A 19,273-nucleotide genomic window follows, 5' to 3' on the forward strand; every position below is an offset into this window, starting at 1 on the left:
TGTTTAGGGGAGAAGATATAGCCCTTCATTCATTTCCTCGGTATTTGCTGAGCATCTACCATGGTTCGCACACTGAACAAAACTAAGATCCGTGTCCTCATAGAGCTTTTACAGATTTACTTCAGGTTCACTCACTGGTGACTGTAAACACCTGAATCTTTCACCATTGGGCATGCAGTGCATTACTGAATTGTATTTCAGCACAGTCCCCTGGCATATGTATCAGAAAACATGCATTTAAGATGGAGAATCATAGTTCTGAATACTCAGATCAGAGCCACGGCTGATGGACATCGATCTTAATAAGCACCCTGCAGTTTCCAATACTGGTGTTCAGTGTGACCAGCACCCTGGATCGGCTGCTCATGGGGTTTGTCATTGATTGTTTTCAGACTTCCAGCAGCGGACGACACTCTGTTCGCATCACCGGCCTCAGTACTATTGATTTCCGAGCTGGCTTTTCCCGAAAGCCCACCCTGGACTTCAAAAAAACAGTCAGCAGACCAGTGCAAGGTTTGTATGTGTGTGTTGCTTAAACTGGAATAATAGAAATCCAAGTGAAAGTATTTCTCAGAATGTCTGTGATTTTATGATTCTGCATGAGTCGATAAAATTGGGAAACATCACATCTTTAAACATGATTGCGCTCTCGGCCTGGTCACTTTTTCGGCATATAGTCCCAAGACCAGTGGTACTGAAATCTCTCAGGGAGATGGTAAGAGATTAAGATTCCTGGGCCCTGCCCCAGCTCTCCTGCATCAGACCACAGGAGGCAGGGCCTAGGAATATGTACCTCCAGGAGTACCCCAGTTGATGGCTATACTTACTAAACTTTGAAAACTGCTGACCTAGAACTAGAGTCTTTCTCTTATTAATATCTATAAATTATCTTGTCAAGGTGAAAAGGTAGATTGCGTGTTTATAAATATGGCTAAAAAATGAAAGATATTATATATCAGTATATGTTCAAAGGTGAAATTGATGATTTTTAAAGTTTGTTCTTCCTCTTATTTTACTCATGCATGATTTTTATAGTTTTAGAGCTATAAAAAAAGGCTCAATCCTACTGCGACTCTTCAGATTTCTTTTTGTGGTTGTTCATTTATTTTTATTGCTGCAGTTACTGGAAAGACACAAATAGTGAACTTTAAAAATGTAAATGTAATCAAATATCATATAACAATATTCACAATTCTAATTTTTCTGTGTATAAACATAACTAATAGACTACAAAATAACCGCTTAGGATTTCCTAAGTATCTCTGGTCATTAATAAACTGTCTTTTATGTAGAAAAGATTCTACAACTGGGCCACAGACTGTAGGGCAGTTCATAGTATTTATACTTACGGTGCTTGCAACCTGTTAGTATATGCAAAAACTTGATATCAAACCTCAGTTGCATGTTACTTGTAAACAATAACAAAGTCTTTCTCTTGTAGGAATACCAACCTATGTGCTTCTGAACACTTCTGGAATTTCCGTCCCAGCTAGAGTAGATCGTCTTGAACTTCTGAGTATCTCAGGCAATTCTCTTAAGACTATTCCTGTTAAATATTACCCAGATCGGAAACCTTATGGCATATGGAATATTTCTGACTTTATACCACCAAAGGAAGCTTTCTTTCTCAGAGTAGCTGGTTATGATAAGGACGATTATCTCTTCCAGAGAGTGTCAAGTGTTTCCTTCTCTAGCATCATCCCAGGTGAGACATTGTTTCATTCAACACTGGAGTATTGATAGCTTAAGGTGTGTGTGTGTTGGGGGGGGGAATGTGGTCCTGTAGGTAAAGAATAGACTAGAAAGTTAAAAATAATATCCTCACATTGTTACTGGGTTAGCGAATTGATGAGCATTTACACACAGTTTAGATAACTTTTAACTTTTCTTCACTGTGAAATCCAGAGTTTCATGTTGAGTCTCACTGATGGTGGTTCTGAAAATTTTGATTATGTCAATCAATGTAAGAAGTCAAACTGGGAAACTCAGGTGCTCTTATTGTCCCTACAAAACCTGGCACATGTGTTTAATGTTTGAATAATCCATCTAAATGGGCTAAATGTTTATGTACAATTGTCGGAAACCTTCTACTATGTTAGCCCTAGTTCACTCTAAACAACTGGTGATGATTCTGCCTTCATTTGGTAAGTTGGTTGGTTAGTTAATTAGTAAACTACTTATATGTTTGCTATTATCTAGAGGTGAGATCACAGCTTAAAGACTATTTGGAGACAACAGGTAGCTTTAAAGTTGGTCTGTACTTGAGCTGTTTCTTAAGGCTGATGGCTGAACTCTGATCAAAACTTTAGAATTGTAGACAAAGACATAGGATTGTTTCTAATATTATGCTGTTGGATGGAGGAGCAGCATTTACCATTTATACATAAGGCTGTGATTTGGGAAATTCAGGAACAACTCTATAGCTATTGTTTAAAATTGTAAAATGATGGGAACAGATCCAACATCAATGCTTCCTCATTACAATATTCAAAGTTAGTTGTCTCAGCTCCTAAATTGAATACTTTAAAATCTATTGGATTCTTAAAAATAATTTTGCCATTCTTTTTAGAAAAATAATTACCCCATAAATTCAATTTGAAGATGTGGGTTCTTTTCATATGTTTACATTTTTGAAATCAAAATGTTTTCTACAATTGGTGATATATTGTAACTAATTTGGTAGCTTTTTATCCTATCTTGGTAGTATAAAAAGTAATGTCACATCTTAAAATCAATAGAGTCTTAGATTCAGTGAATACTTGAGTACAGGGTTCATGAAGACATTGAAATGAATAAGCTTTGAACAAAGAAAGATAATGAAAGTGATTTAGATTAATTGGGATACAGAAGACTTACTGGAAGAATTTAAGTATGAAGCTTTTGAACAAGAAGTGCTCAATATCTTTACAACCTTCTCGCCCATGCTCTTTTCCCCCAGATGCTCCCAAAGTCACAATGCCTAAGAAGACCCCAGGATACTACCTGCAGCCCGGTCGAATTCCCTGCTCTGTTGAAAGTCTTTTGCCCTTTACCTTGAGCTTTGTCAGAAACGGAATCATACTTGGAGTAGACCAATATTTAAAGTGGGTACATGTTTATATTAATAATTGATAGCATTAAACATCTAAATGCAAATAATACTTATTTGCAGAAAATACTTACTTTAATGTGTTTTTAATTGAAAATTCTCATACATTTGCTCTTTGGTCTTGGAATATAGCAATGAACAAAACAGACACAGCTCTGGTCCTTGAGGAGCTTGTATGTGATGGAGGAAGAGAGAAAAATGATAAATACGTTAATATAATAAATGCTAGAATCCATTCAATAGTTGACTTAAGCTCTATAGAATCTGAGTTTTATACAATTTGAGGGTTCCTTGTAAGTCAAAGAATACAAAATTATGAATACAAAGGTAGGTACCGAACCTTGGAAGGATCCTTGCGAAGGAGAGGCCCTGGAGCTTCAGCTTTATTGGCTTCTGGGCGGACGTGTCTCCGAATCTAATTGGAAGTTTAGGGTGAGTGAATCTGATCAGCGTTAAGGTACAGTGGAGAACAGTTCATCGGGACGAGTGATGCTGACAGGTCAGGTGCATGTGGTCTTGGTCAAGTTGCAATTTTAAAATTCAGGATAAGGGGCATTTGTGCCAAGACCTGAACATGGTGAGAGAGCTGGATGCACATGCCCGAAAGCTGGAGTGAGCAGGGCATGTGGGGAGGAAAGAGCCCAGTGAGCCAGGAGGAGGGAGGCAGATGTCAGGGAAAAGTGGTGTGTGCTGGGGGGCGGGGGTGGCAGGTGGAGCACAGACCTGTGTGGCCACTGCATATAGCGGTGGCCCAAAGTAGGTTCACAGTCGTGAGTACTCGAAACGGAGTTTATTCTTGTATTCTTGTTTATTAATTATTGTGTTATTTTCCATACTAACAACTGGAAACCTACTTTTGCCCCACCCTGTATAACAGGGGAGTGTACCAGAAGGCATGGACTGTCTTTGTGAAGATGGGTAACTTTTTTAGACAAAAATTAAGTAGGCCTTGAAAACTAGAGGGTGATTTCTGGAAAATGGTGTTGGTTTTTTTTAACTTACTATGAAACCAACTACATTTTGGAAAAAACTCTAAGAATTATTTTATAAAACTTTTATACTGTTAATTCAATATTACTATAAATAACTTCCATAAGATGTTAAATATTTGACAGTCTTAGTTTATACAGTCTCTTTATGGGGTGGTCATTATAAGTCAAAACTAGGGCAGAAATGTTCCTTATAAATTTAGAAACTTTTCCATTATTTAAAGATTGAACTGCATTATTTCCTGCCACTCTTTTTTCCTCACATAGTCTATCTTGATGATTTACTTAGCTACATATTTAATAACCATAAATCAAACATAACTGACCAGGATATAAAACGATGAAGCTACATAACTGACTGATGAAATCAAACCATTCTGCTTCATGTTTAAATAGTAACATTTTTCAAAGACACAGGATTCTTTATAAACATTAATTCCATGCAGTTTCTGGGAGGTAAGCCACAAGAATTCTTGCTCTCATTTTTCCAGCTTTGTGATGCAGAGATGTAACATGCCTGTGCTGACATATAGTAGAGCTATTTGGATGTGAGAGGCTAAAGACAGAATTAGGCATGGGTGATGATGGATTGATACCCTAACCCTGGTTCTCTCGCATATCTGAACTAGATTTCCTAATAACGTGAGATGGGACTGAATCCTTGTTACGTGAATCACTGTGGTCACTAGGGGATGGAAGATAATTAGTTTGCATTAATGGCAGAACACATTTTTGTTAGACGTGTTCTTTCCCCGAATCCCAAGGCCGTCCCTGCAAAACTTTTTACTGTGGCCATATCGTCTTAGTGTCAACCAAGAAGGCTACATGAAAGGGAAAATTATTTTCATGACCTATTTCATAAATAAGAGAGGAACTAGGATGACTGTAAAGAATAGCCTTCAAGCAGTTTGTACGCTGGTTATGTGCCTTGGAGCAAATTACTTGTCCTTTTCTGGATCTCAACTTGCTCTTTTTTAAAATGAGGGAGTTGGGACTAGAAGAATTGTCACTTTCTGTTCAAAATTTCCACGTGTAATGTTTTTGATGAATCTTAATATATGTTCAGCTCTGAAGTGGGCCCCGCAGAGGACACAGAAGACGTATGTATTTTAAGTGTCTGCCTTTCTGGAACTCACCAGCGCCTCTAGGCAATGAGATAACGTTGGGCATGGTTTGCTGCTGGTTAGCATTCAGGATACAGCTCCGGTGGTCAGTACAGCATAGTCAGGTCATATTCCGTTTTCTCCTGACTGTGACAACAAGGACCACTGGCACCTAGTACTACACAATTCAAAGGAAACGACCTTAACCGAATAGTCTCAGTTACTAAGGTATAGGGAACAAAGGTATTGTTTAGTTTCTGACGTTTCTGATAATGTTCTCTTACCAACTCTAGGTTAGTGCTGAATATGTGCTGAGTGCTCAGATATTCCTTCGTGGTTGTTTGTTGATGAGTATGGTTGGTTTGGATGGCAGGAGTTATTACTGTGGGGCATTATTACTCAGTTTTTTACTTCAGTGGAAGGTGTCTTGACCCTGCAGTGAGATTTTCATCTCATCTGTATCTTGACCGTTTCAAAAGGTTATAAAAAGCTATGGATGATTGTAAGAAAAACATTACAAAAACATTTATGCATCGCAGTCATATTTTAAAACAAAATAATGCCTGTTTTATGGATTATTAGAAGATTTTAAATAAGGATTGAGCTTCTATTACTCAGACATTTCCAAAAAAATAGATACAATGAGATATAATTTGAACAGTGTTAAAGAACAAACTATAAATATTTACTAAATGAATGAATACACAGTATAGCCAAGGGATTTTTTTTTTTTTTTTTACTTAAGTGACAAGTTTGACTATAAAACATATTTTTTTCTTTTTTAAATGCATACATAGATTGCATACGGAACTTCTATATGAGAAAGTTAAACAGTATTTATCTTTTTGGAATCAAAAAGTCTGTTTTCTACCTTCAGACTGGTTGAATTGCTTTGTCTAAGAGCCTCACTGAACACAACCGAAAACTGGAAGTAATAAGGAAGGAGAGAGGATTTAAGCAGTATTTCTCTAACAGACCTTTATCTTATATTTTGACAAAGCCAGAAAATATTTCCTTAAAGAAATTTATAATCTCCATAACTTATTGTCTTTGGTGTGTCTCTGTTCAAAGTAGAGAAGCTTAACTTTCTAATTAAAATAAAGAAGTTGTGCAATTTTAAGCTAGAAAGAACTCTGAAGCTTACTTAATCAACTTATTTTCTTGATCATGTTCTTTTGAAAGAAGACTTCAGAACAGATAGTGGAATCACTGCTTTCAACTGGGTCTTGTTGTTATAGTAACTAAAACTGTTTCTGTTTTCTTACCCCAGAGAATCTGCCAGTGTGAACTGGGATATCGAAAAGGTCACCTTGTCTGACGAAGGCCCCTATGAGTGTGTCGCTGTCAGCACTGCAGGGACCGGACGGGCCCAGACATTTTTTGACGTGTCAGGTGATTATCACCGATGGCTTTGCAGTTACCTGGGTGTTCACGTGGCTGTGGAAGCAGAGTGTTTGCTTCTCCTGCCTCACCACGCGTTAGCTGTATGACCTTCCTCGGGCCAGTTCCTTAAGGACTCAGTGTCTTGGCTTCTCTGTTAGAAAATGAGGATAATAGCTCTGGCCGGTGTGGCTCAGTTGGCTGGGCATCATCCCGTGCACTGAAAGGCTGCTGCTTCTTGGTCAGGGCACATGCTCGGGTTGCGGGTTCGATCCCAGGTGGGGGGCGTGCAGGAGGAGGCCGATCTGATGTTTCTCTCTCACATCAATGTTTCTCTCTCCCTCTCTCTCCCCCTCTCTCTAAAAATCAATTAAAAAATCTTTAAAAAAATAAAAATAATACAATGAGGATCATAACAGTAACCGTATCTCATGGAGAAACTGTGAGGATTAAATTAGATAGTAGATGGAATGCACTTAAAAAAGAGCCTTGCACGTAGAAACGTACTAGACATTAGCTATTGTTATTATTTTGTTATTGTTTATGTTGTTGTTGTTATTGTAGAGGCTTAATAAATTATTTTTGTAATGGCCATATAGCATTTTTCTCTGAAAAAAATAAAATTTAAGGAAAGGAAGGGATCTGTTCTGATAAAGGTTGAACTTTCTCTTTCTTTCTCCCATATTCATAATGAGCAGAGTGCTTGCATGAGTGGATCCTGACATCAAAATTGAAGATAATAGTGAAAGTGATCGCATTCAAGAAACACCGCACCTCAGCGGCAATACTGGTGTTAAGAGAGGCAGAAGACACGCTCTTTATTTTATACTCAGATAGCGTGTTTCCTGGGAATAAATGGGAGGCAAGACTCAGATTATTTTACCTGGTAGATTATCTTTTAGTGAAAAAAAAAATTTTTCTCTCTCTAATCTCCCAGGATTCTTAGGAAACAAAAAACTACCAGAATTTAAGCCCCTCATTCAGCACATATTTAGAATTTATTGCATTGTTTTGACTGAATTTTTTTCCGTCTGCCTTGTAGACTAGTGTTGCTGAGTGTTTAATAGTAAGTCTATTCTGACCTAAGTGTGGCCCCTGAGTGTCTAGCAATGTCTGTACCTGCTGTTAGCATTGGTGTGTGTTTTCTTGGTCTTCAGGACAAAAGAAGCTTTATAATTGCAAGACAGAGCTGAAGACTGTGATTTATGGTTGTTATCAATACGTCCAAGCTGAGCTTTAAAGCAGAGGCGTGCAAGCATGCTCTTCTTGCAGTAAATTATTCGTATTCTCTTATTCTTAGAAAAATAAAGTTTGTCCTCTGGAACAATTTAGCAAGTTGACATGCACCATAAAGTATTCGTGTTTTTTCATCTCCAGTAATTATGCAAAGCGTTGGAATCCTGTCAACATTCCTCAGCTTCTGGGAAAACAAACACTTGAGCACTAAAGTTGTTTTCCCAGCAATACTCGTGAAGGGAAGGACAACAGGGAAAGGTTTGAGTGAGCTGGTTCAGACATCTCGCATAAATAACGGGGAAGCGCCAGTAAGAACTTATGAACTGACTGTGAAGAATTTGGCTCTCTGGTGTCAGCAACTTCTGTATGTGTGTTCTACACAGGCCCTGCTAGCGAGAATCCGTGCCAGCCGAGCAGTGGTATCACTCGGAAATTGGACTGTGCCTAAGCCAATTTTCAGGAATTAAGTCCCACTTAGTCAGTTATGAAAGAAGGAGGCAGAAGCGTTGGTGGTAACGGCAGTGACTCTAACAGCAGAAGTAACAAGCAGGAGCCCCTTTAGACTTGGAAGAGAGGCCACTTCTTTCTGGCCTGACTTTTGCTTAACCTGCCAGCCTCAAATCCGCACCCACTTCTGAATCTCCCCCAGTCCAGGCTGAGGTCCCAGCACAGCCACCCTACTTTGCAGTCTTCAGAAAGGTTTGGATAGAATTAAACACATGCACACAAATAGCCACTCCCGGATCTTTGGTGGATCTTGTTAGAATCATAGATCACACCCTCCTGTATGTTAGAATCATAGAACCTCAGCACTAGAAGGGGTCTTTACAATTACCAAATTCATTCATCTCATTTTTCAGATTGGCAAACACTGTGTGTAAATTGGCTTATCTAAGATCACATAAGTAGTTAGGGGTAGAACTAAGTAGCTTATGTTTGCCGAGTTTAGCAAATAAAAACCTAAGATGCCCAGTTAAATTTGAATTTTACGTAAATGTTTCCCAAATATTTCATCAGACCTAGTTATAGTTAAACATTATTTGATATTTATTCTAAGTTCACACTTTACAAAGCATCCTGTATTTTGTCTGTCCAACTTAACCGGACTCTAGTTCAGAGCCTCCTAACATTGCCATGTACTCTTTCCACTTGATTCACCAGCTGTTTTCAGAAGAGATTTTAAAAACATAGCAGAATGATAAAAATATGTTTATTTTTTACAATTAAAAATAGCATATGTTCCTCTAAAAATGTTTGGGAAACAGGGATAAATAAAGGAAAATCTGGAATATATATGCATTTCTTTCACTCAGAGATAACCACTGTGGTTTTGGCATATTGCTTCCAGGTTTTATTCTAGGCTTATGATATTCATCTGTACTTATATACCATTTTAAATAAAGAAGGATAGTTTGAATATCTGATACTCTTTTATAGTTAAACTAAAACAGACATGCGGGTTTCCAGCCAGCGTAGCTCACCACAGATTTTATTGCTGTATTATTACTCAATAATGGCTTGCTACAGCAGGTCATTGAAAGCATTTGGGCAAAGTGAGCTGTAGAGGGGCATTTAGATTTATTCTAAAACCTAAACCGAGCACTAAGTGATGCTAGAAATGTTGGTTCAACAGTTAATTAATAATTGGCTTTTGACCACATCTGAAATGTGCACGCGTTAGTCAATGCCTTTGTGTACGTGGCTCTGTGTATACAATTTTATTAAAGGTCTCTCCCCACTGTTAGCTTGACATCCTTAAATACAAATGTTTTCCATCCCTGCTGGGGGAACATTTGTCTTACTCTGCTGTTGTAGCATTGTATCCTCTTAATGAGATTGTAACTCCCGCCCCCACACACTTAAAGCTGATACTGCCTTATCTTTGCCATATCTACCATATTTTATGTGCTATTTTCTTTAAAACACTAAATAAATATTTTAAATTAAATCTATTGGGGTGATATTGGTTAATAAAATTATAGAGGTTTCAAGTGTGCAATTCTGTGATACATAAATGTTTTTAAATTTAAAAAAATCTTAAATTCGACTTTCCTCAAAACTCAAATCAAGATTGACTTATTGCACAATCCTAAATCACCCTAGTCATGTCCTTTTGCCATGCCGCTTTTTATAATTTATAGATTTAGGCTTGAATATACTTTGGTATGTAAATATGCTCTAGTTTTTAAAGCATCTTTCAGCCTTTCTTAAGATGATCGACATGTATTAATGAATAAGTTGTGTTGTGCTGCATCTTTTCTCCTAGATATTGAAAACATATTCATTACATTTTTTTAACCCTCACCTGAGGACATGCTTATTGATTTTAGAGAGAAGGGGAGGGAGAGTGAGAGAGGGGGAGAGAGATATTGAGAGATCAAGAGAGAGAGAGAGACATCAATCTATTTCCTTCTCGTGCGCACCCCAACTGGGGATTGAACCCACAACCCAGGTATGTACCCTGACCAGGAATCGAACCCTCAGCGTTTCTGTGTACTGGACGATGCTCCAACCAACCGAGTCACACTGGCCAGGGAGACTCATTAAATTTTGGAACCACATCTCTAAGTGTGCACATTGGGGACTCTTGATTTGAATCTTTCTATTTTGCACAGAGCCCCCTCCAGTCATCCAAGTGCCCAGTAATGTTACTGTCGCTCCTGGAGAAAGAGCAGCTTTGACATGTCTCGTCATCAGTGCGGTGGATTACAATCTAACCTGGCAGAGGAACGACAGGGACGTCAGGCTGGCAGACCCAGCAAGAATGCGGATCTTGGCTAACCTCTCCCTGGAGCTCAGGACCGTGAAATCCACTGATGCTGGGGAGTATCGTTGTCTGGTTTCCAACGAAGGGGGATCATCAGCCGCTTCAGTTTTCCTCACAGTGCAAGGTACTGTGCCCATGCTAACTTCTCAGTTACAGTGTCCTTCCCTCTCCTCCTTTGATCTCTGCTCCCTTAAGTTGGCTACCTGAGAGTGACAGTCTCTACCCAGACAATTACAGTTCGAATGATAGAGGGCTTGTGGATCTGGAGCGGTCGGTCGAAAGCCGACTAACGTGGAAACTAAACCATCACTAATAAGTACGTGGCATTAAAGCTAACACAACTTATCCTAGTAGTTGAAGACTTTTATTTCAAGAGAATATAAATAGAAATTGTCTCTGGATGATTTAATCGTTTTAAATTCTCCAATCCATTTCGTGGATCTAAAAGAAAATCTAATTGTTTTAATAACTTGTTCAAAAAATTTCTTCCCAATTTGAGTATAGTAGTGTCATATCTAACTAATGTACTTGTATTGTTTTAATTAAGTTTTAAGGTGTTTCTCATCTTGGTTCAATTTTATTGAAACTTTAGCAGAGTTGTTTTTACCTTATTTATTTTACACACACACACACACACACACACACACACACACACACACACAGAATGCTTATTGAAAACAAACTAATTGTAAGCCAAACTTGAATTATGTCTACATAGACTAAATGTTCTGATACCCGAAAACAAGTGTATTAACAATGGTTTAATGGCTACTAAATATGTATATTACTCAGGACCAACAAATTAAGATCAGAGACATTCCAAAGTATCTCTTTCAGTAAGATCATATTTGGCTTCTAAATGTCTATAGACCAGCTGACAGTCTTAATGTAATGTGCAAATTACTGTTGGCAGATTTTCACTGTTAGGCTGAAAGTTTTGGTTGCTGCCTCAGCAGAATATTTAATTTCAAATCCTTGATGTGGGAAACCGATTACATCAGAATTGGGTCTGGCTCTTTGGTTATGGTTTTAGAAACAAATTTATATCATGCCTGAAGTAACACTCTCAGATGATTTCTTAACAAGATTATCTAAGAAACTAACCAGTCAGTTTCAAGGCTAGCTCTCAGAATGTTATTAATGGCAGAAAAGTGAAACTACCTAGAGAATTAATAAAATGGTTGACCTCTGATTCTAGTTTTCTCACTGGTAGTTGAGTTATGTTCTGCAGTTTGAGTGTGTGCCTTTTGTTGGTTGATTTGGTGAAACCTCTAGGGGAAGATTGCTTTGTAAATGGTTCACTACATTTCCACATGGTAAACTGCCTAGATAATTTGAGTCAATCCAAGTAGAAGAGTTACCAGAATTTTGAAACAATTTTTACTAAACTGATTGTTTCAGATACAATAAATGCTAATGGACTTTGGAAATTTAATCTTGGTTCTTTACCTGAAGTCCTTGAGAATGGGATTATAAAAATAAAATCAGAGCCTTCCTTCTTTACACAGGTTAATGTTTTAGTTTGTTAATATTCTCTTTAGTGAATTAGAGCAGTGATTTTCAGACTTTCATGGATAAAGAATTATCCAAGGAACTTATTTTTATTAAAAAAAATTTTTTTTAAGTATATCTTTATTGATTTCAGAGAGAGGAAAGGAGAGGGAGAGAGAGAGAGATAGAAACATCAATGATGAGAGAATCACTGATCGGCTGCCTCCTGCACACCCCCGACTGGGGATCGAGCCCACAACCCAGGCATGTGCCCTGACCAGGAATTGAACCCCGATCTCTTGGATCCTAGGCCGACGTTAAACCTCTGAGCCACACCTGGCCGGGCCAAGGAACTTATTTTTAAGAAACAAATTTCTAACCCTATGTTCAGAGATTCTAATTCCATAGGCCTGGTGTGAGGCTTGGGAGTCTGCATTTATAGCAGGCCTCTCAGGTGGATTCATGGATAACACTCTCTGAAAATAGCATTTGAATCTATTCTGTAGAATGAATTCTGTGATCTAGAAATGTATATATTTAAAGGAAGCCCTTGATTCTCTTCTCTTTGGTAAAACAGAGTAATTATTATCAAATGATTTAAGTAAGTGTTGAGGTAAGATGTTACTTAATATACAAAACATAAATATAAAAACGTGGCATTACATGATTACTGGTTAGTCTGTATAATCTCTAGTGGTATAAATCTGTGTAGAGGCATTATTTTATGGCCTGTCTAGTTGGCCTTGAATTTGTGGGATCAATTTGGATAAAAAAGGATGTTTTGAGAATATAATAAAAATATATTCCAGAACAGATGACACTGTTTAATAAAAAAATAAGAGACTCTAGCTAGTTGTAGCTGTCTGAATATATTATTGTATATACCTAGGGTTATAATTCAGAAAATGGAACTTCACTCTAAGGTTTATAGGTATATAGCATGTATGGGTATACATAAACAACTGAAAGTAAAGAAATAGTCAAAGATATAATTGAAGAAAATTGCCCTAGGGAGGAATAAAAATGTATCCTGGGTGAGCAAATCAAGCAAAGTCAATGAAAGGAGAACTGCATCTAGATATATCCTGGCTGAAAATTTAAATTCCTAGTATGAAAGGAAGAAACTCCACAAGAATATAGACTAAACCAATATGATGTAGAAAGAGGGATAAAGTTAAACTGGTGTCAGACTTCTCAGATATTCTAAAGGCTAGAAGATAATTACAGGGGATACTTGTCATATTTTGATCTTAGGATATGAATACTTTCCCTAATTTTGGAGGAATTCTTTATTATCTTTGTGGGAAGCAGAAAATAAATGAGATCAGAGAATTCCCTTCCCTCATCCCTTGGCAGGTCACATGACCTAGTCAGCCACCCAGATGCTCCCAGTGGGCCTTTGACTTTGCTAAAACTGTGGACACTAAAAAGACTTCAGTTTTGGCAGCATTATGGGATTTTGAGCCCAACAGCAGAAGAAACAAATGTCCCAAAAAAATGGCCTTTTTTCTGTTATTCTAACAAACTATTTCTTTAGCATTATATTGGCCTTGTTCTCAGATACCTAGCCTCTTTTGGTTTCTACCTGATATCCACTCTCCTTTTGATTCTGTAGTTCAAAAAATATGGTTCCAGTGAATTTATTCTCTGCTTAAGTTAGCCAGTACTGGTGTCTGTTGTTTGCAATTGAAAATCTTAACTGGCAGAGTAATGGAAAAGACACATGTAGTTTTGAAAGAAAACGTTGGGATCCAAGAATTTATAAGATCCAGTTAAATTACCTTTTCTATGAAAAGCCATCAAAAGAACATTCTCAAATTTTCAAGGATTTAGGAAAAATACCCAACATATAACCTTCTTAAAATGATTTATTGAAAATGCTAGTTAAATACCTTAAATAGATTTTTTTTTTTTCTAGAAAAAGAAAAGGTATAAAAATTGGAGAGGCTATGGTACAAAGAACTGGTGAAATTCTCTCAGTGACTACTAGGCTCTCCGTTTCTGAGAGTAGAAATGCTCATCTCAGAAACGATGGCTGTTTGAAGCAGTCACACTCAGGGGCATGTGAGCATGTGAATGGGTTGATCCTGCAGGTACCTGTCATGTGGGTAAAGAATCTCTGGAAATCTCAGCATTGTGAGTAATGATAACTTGGAGAAATCACTGCTTGATTTTAATTCCCGGCCCCCCCTTGTCTCCTTCCTTTTCTGGTAAACAGTTAGATTGCAGCAGTGTGGTGAGCACTTTGACTCAAGCTCTGGTAGAGGAGCTGCTAAGGAGCAGTCTAGAGGAGAGAGAATAAATATGTTACCGAAGCAATCATGCAGAGAAAATATAAGATAACTGGACCGTAGCTCTTTTAAGGCAGGACCCAGTGGTTTTTTTGGTGCCTGGCATTGTATTTAGCGCACAGCGTTACACGAATGCATGTGTGATGGGAGTGAGAAGCCGAGTGCTCAGATAAGGGAACTTCTGCTGAGTGTAAAACTCTACTTACGCCGTAGCACATGCTAAAATGTTATTTGATTCAAACTCCCCCTAAGCGTCAAGTCATGTTGATTTGAGTTATTATGTTATAAATTAATTACCCAACTAAAAAAGAAATCCTGTTTCTGTAGATTAGATATGCATAATACAGGACAGAACATACTAACTTGCTCTTTTTATGTGTGAGGAAGGGGGTGCAACATTTGACTATTATGAATGAAACTGTACTAGAGCTAATACTAAATGGTGGGGATACTTATTGCTGCATCTGCAGAAAGGTGTAATATGTTAGGAGCGGTTGGTGACTAAGGTTCAAAACTGATCATGATGATGATAGTATCTTCACTTATGCTGTTTCCCACAGCGCTATCTAAATACTGTGATGTCATAGTTACACCTTTTCCCCCTAATAATGAAACAAATGCTGAAACACAGGAAGCCCCTCCACCAGAAGCGCATTGCTAGGAAGAGTCAGAACTGCTCTCTTGTTTGTTAACTTGTTTGTACATTTTTCCATTCATCCCCGTAGCCACCAAAGATGTAAGCATCAGGCATTAAGCTCCTTGCTGACCATATAAATGAAAAGAAAACAATATTCTTCCCTTTGTACGCCCGTAGTACCAGAAAGAGAATAGCTAAGTGAAATGAATGAATGCTTACAACGCCGTGTGCTAAGAACTACACCATGGTACTCCAGGAGCCTTTAATTCTGTCTCAAGGGATGGGTAGAGATTGAGAAGGAGCCAAGAGGTGGTGCCCGGACTGTGAGTCAACATTTGCCTGGAGAAAGTCAGGAAAAAGCCTTTCTGGGTGGAGAAAACTGCACGTGCAAAGCCATGGCAGAAAGAGCACACAGAACCGTGCGCTTGCTGAGAGCAGAGGGCCCCGTGAATGCAGTTGTGGCCTTTTCAGATTGGCTCTTTCACTTAGTCATATGCATTTAAGGTTCCTCCATGTCTTTTCATAGTTTGATAGCTCATTTCTTTTTAGCCCTGGATAATATTCCTTTTTCTGATTTACATAACCAACTTTGGATAGTCAAAAGAAATCCTTTCCATGATTGAGTCTGCAGCAGGAGATACACGTACATATATGTAAAGCTTTAATAGCATCCTTCCAGTAGGCCACGAAGTAATAATGCTAATTATGACTTGCCACTTTTTTCTAAGTCAGATGAGATTTAGTCTTCCTCTTTTATTTGGAAATTCTGTGATTTTGGAAAATTGTTATAAATAGACCTAGTAAAAAAAGGCAATGCAAGAGTCAATGCTAATCAGCATCCAGTTGAAGATTTTCTAAGCAAAAAGAATAAAATTTTAAAAATTCTATCCTGGTTATCAGTTATATTTATTGTCTTAATCTGTTTTGGTTAATCACCCAAAGAAGCTCCTGAATTCATGATATTTTTTGTTGTTGTTAAGGAAAGAAAAAATATTAAATGGAAACAATATTAATGTGTAAACATTGTGTGCTAGGAATTACTTAAAGTGGACATCAAGGCAGCAAACATTTTGTACATATACATATCCTTGTGTCTTATAGGAAAATAAGAACTATAAATTTTTAAGAAATTTTGATGCATATTTGCCATTAAGATTTTGTCATTAAAATAGAACCTAGCCTAAATTTTTTATTGTATACCTCTGAAATTTTTACCCTTCCCTGACTAACTGAATTTCATAACCATACTGTTGTTTGGGTATGAATTTTTTGCAAATCCAGCAAATAACTCTGTCAAGATGTAGTCCTTGCCTTGTGTTTTATTGCCAATGCACCACCTACTGGTAACTCAATGAATTAGTGACCTTCTTTCTGAGATTTAATAGACCTTCTCTCTAGTCCAGCACTGCCCAGTAGGACTTTCTATAATGAAGGAAATCTGTGTATCTTGTACATATGTGCTGTCCCAGGTGGTGGCTACTAGCTATATGTGGCAACTGAGTACTGAAATATGGCTAGTGCACCTAAAGAATTTATATTGAAATTTGATGTAGTTTTAGATAATTTAAAATTGCATTTAAATAGACGTGTCCAGTGGATACCATATTGGGCGGCACAACTCTAGTCTGTTCTGGAGAAAGAAGAAAGGCAGAAATAGCAAGAGCAGAAGTTTTAGGACACTTATTGCAACTTCCATGTAGATTAACCACTATGAAAATTCATTTGGATTATTGCCATTTAGTAATAATTTTACTGCTTTGAAAAGGTTGTAGCCAGGTCTTCATATTTCTATTGATGAGATGATTTGGAAATGTTGCATTTGATTCCATATCTTTGGGATTTCAGTGGCCCTTGTCTCTTTTCCCAGGCAATTGATCTCTGTTCTTGTTTGTTTAGTTGATTGGTTGGTTTTTGGTTTTCATCATTTGCTCTTTGGAAGGAATCTCTGGCCACTTGTATGAACTCTCTAGTAGGCATGGGAAAACTTAAAAAATGTTAAAATATATTCCATTGCCATTTCTACTCATTGAAAATTAAGGAAAAGTTAAGTGAGTAAGCACATTTATTCAGTGTAAATCATTCCTAGTGAAATTTTGTTACTGTTATTGTGCAAGCTTCATGCTTAAAAGTTAGTTAATACCAGCACTAGGAGGAGTTACCTCCCTAATCAGAAATGAAGTAATATACTTGTGAACAGTGTGAATATGTTTTAAATAAATGGATTGAGCTAAATCAGCAGGTACACCTCTGACAGGATAGGACATAGCTACTAATTACAATTCTCAGCAGGCTCAATAATACTCATCAGTGATTTTCAACCTGTGTGCCCCCATAAATTTTAAAACATTCAATACCTGACTATTAGGGGCACTGACCTCTTTTCCCTCAGGTTGTCAAATAAAAAAAATGACAACAGCCAACACAACAATAAATCACCTCCTTTCTGAATATTGTTGGTCTCTTTGTTCTGTTTTCCTATCGAATTATTATTTTTGTCACACACTTTTGCTCTTAATCATGATCAATTTCGTGTGTTTAGTTCCCCCCCCCCCAATTGTATTTTATATACTGTGAGATACTTTTCTTAATCATAGTGCCTTGTACGGAAGGAAAAAACACACAAGTTCACTCAATAGGTGTGTTTTCTATAATTGCCGAACGAAAGCCAAAGTAACAGTAACAGAAGATCTGAGTCACTAACCTAATTTTTCATGTTCCCATGTTAACTTCCATGGCTTATGGGAATGATATCACCAATTTTAGATTTCATTATGTAAGTACTTTCTTTTCCACGTGTTGCACATGTAAGCATATAACTGCTTACATTTAAACCCATATTTCATAACAAAATCTGATAATTACCTCATGACAAATTTATAGAGAAGTCATTTTCAAAGTATTGTTTAATTAGTTCACCCTAATTTAAAAATTATGTCATGTTAGTGAGTTTTGCAAAATCTTATGAAACAGTCTAAAGCAATTTATCACTTTTAAGGTGACACCATAGCTGCCAAATTTCCAAAGGAGTTAAAGTTAGATTAAGTGGGGTACTATTTACTTACAAGGTATGAGTTTAAGGTTTTGTTTCAAAGAGACTGTTTTTTAAAATTATCTGAGGACAGGAAAAAATTTCCTGTAGATTTTATTAGCTGTTCCATAAGGAGGGTTTTTGAAGAAAGAAGAACACAGGCAATTTTTCCAGGTTAAATTTGAGCATATTCAGTATATAACGACATTTCTGCACAATCTCATGCTGCCACATGGAGATCAAAGGGCCAAAGCCTCCTTTTCTCCTTCATATTACGTCTGTATGAACATTAGGTGTATTAATTTGTCTTCCGTGGTGTCAGGAAAGGCAGGCTGTCTGTCGTTAATTAGTCCATGTCACCAGAGAGAACACTGCAATGGAAAGGAAATATTTCTCAAGATGATTGATGAAGTAAGTCCCTAATGACCAGAATTACTTCACTAACTATGAAATTGACATTATCATAACCATATGCTCATTACATCATCATAACTCTTTTTAATATGTGCAAGGTGACATAGGTATGAGTGTGCTTTTTGGCATCAGTAAAATGTGCAAAAACTAAATTTATCTATTTATATTGGAATTTCTTATAAATTTTGAGTATCTAGAAACATCTCAAATTTCAGAATCAAATAAGGTATAGTAAGTATTTTTTATTAGTAGGATATATAATCTAAATAGAATATGCACGTGTGAGGACTGTGATCAATTTTCATTTGTGAATGTCTATATATTATACATGGAAATATGTATTTCAAACACTACAGCACTTATCATTTTTGTCATACTTTATCATATAATGGGATATTAATAATAGCACAAATTACATAGTGCTTACTGTGTGCCAAGAGTTGTTCTAAGTGTTTCATGTGTATTAATTTAGCTAATCCACAGTAATAGTGAGTGAAGTACTATTATTGTTCCTACTGAGGTATGGACCAGATACCATGGATTATTTAACCAATTTGAGCCTTAGTTTCTTTAACTGTAAAATATCAGTAGCACTTCATAAGGTTATCGTGGAAGATAAATGATGGGTCTAGCATAAGATACAAGGCACTTAGTCACTTTTTCCCATCTTCCTGTTTCAATGAACTGACTACAAGGCACTTAGTCACATACAAGGCACTTAGTCACTTTTTCCCATCTTCCTGTTTCAATGAACTGACTACTAGAAAGAGATTTAGTCCCTAAGTATACATAGAGATACATGTTTCCGTATCCGGTATTCTGTGCGATCCTTGTGATCATAAAGTGTCG

At 37.1% G+C, this 19,273-nt stretch overlaps 1 protein-coding gene across 1 annotated transcript in view; it reads left to right on the plus strand.

The window, feature by feature from the left end:
• Nucleotides 1-19,273, plus strand: part of HMCN1 (hemicentin 1) — a 344,699-nt gene that overhangs the window by 131,629 nt on the left and 193,797 nt on the right. Inside the window, exons 7-11 of the mRNA XM_081121757.1 lie at nucleotides 393-513; nucleotides 1,442-1,705; nucleotides 2,939-3,083; nucleotides 6,451-6,572; nucleotides 10,412-10,687. Of these exons, the coding sequence (XP_080977883.1) occupies nucleotides 393-513; nucleotides 1,442-1,705; nucleotides 2,939-3,083; nucleotides 6,451-6,572; nucleotides 10,412-10,687 (928 nt within the window). The remainder of the gene's footprint in view (nucleotides 1-392; nucleotides 514-1,441; nucleotides 1,706-2,938; nucleotides 3,084-6,450; nucleotides 6,573-10,411; nucleotides 10,688-19,273) is intronic.

Source organism: Miniopterus schreibersii, assembly GCF_964146895.1.
Source record: "Miniopterus schreibersii genome assembly, chromosome: 19".
Taxonomy (NCBI): domain Eukaryota; kingdom Metazoa; phylum Chordata; class Mammalia; order Chiroptera; family Miniopteridae; genus Miniopterus; species Miniopterus schreibersii.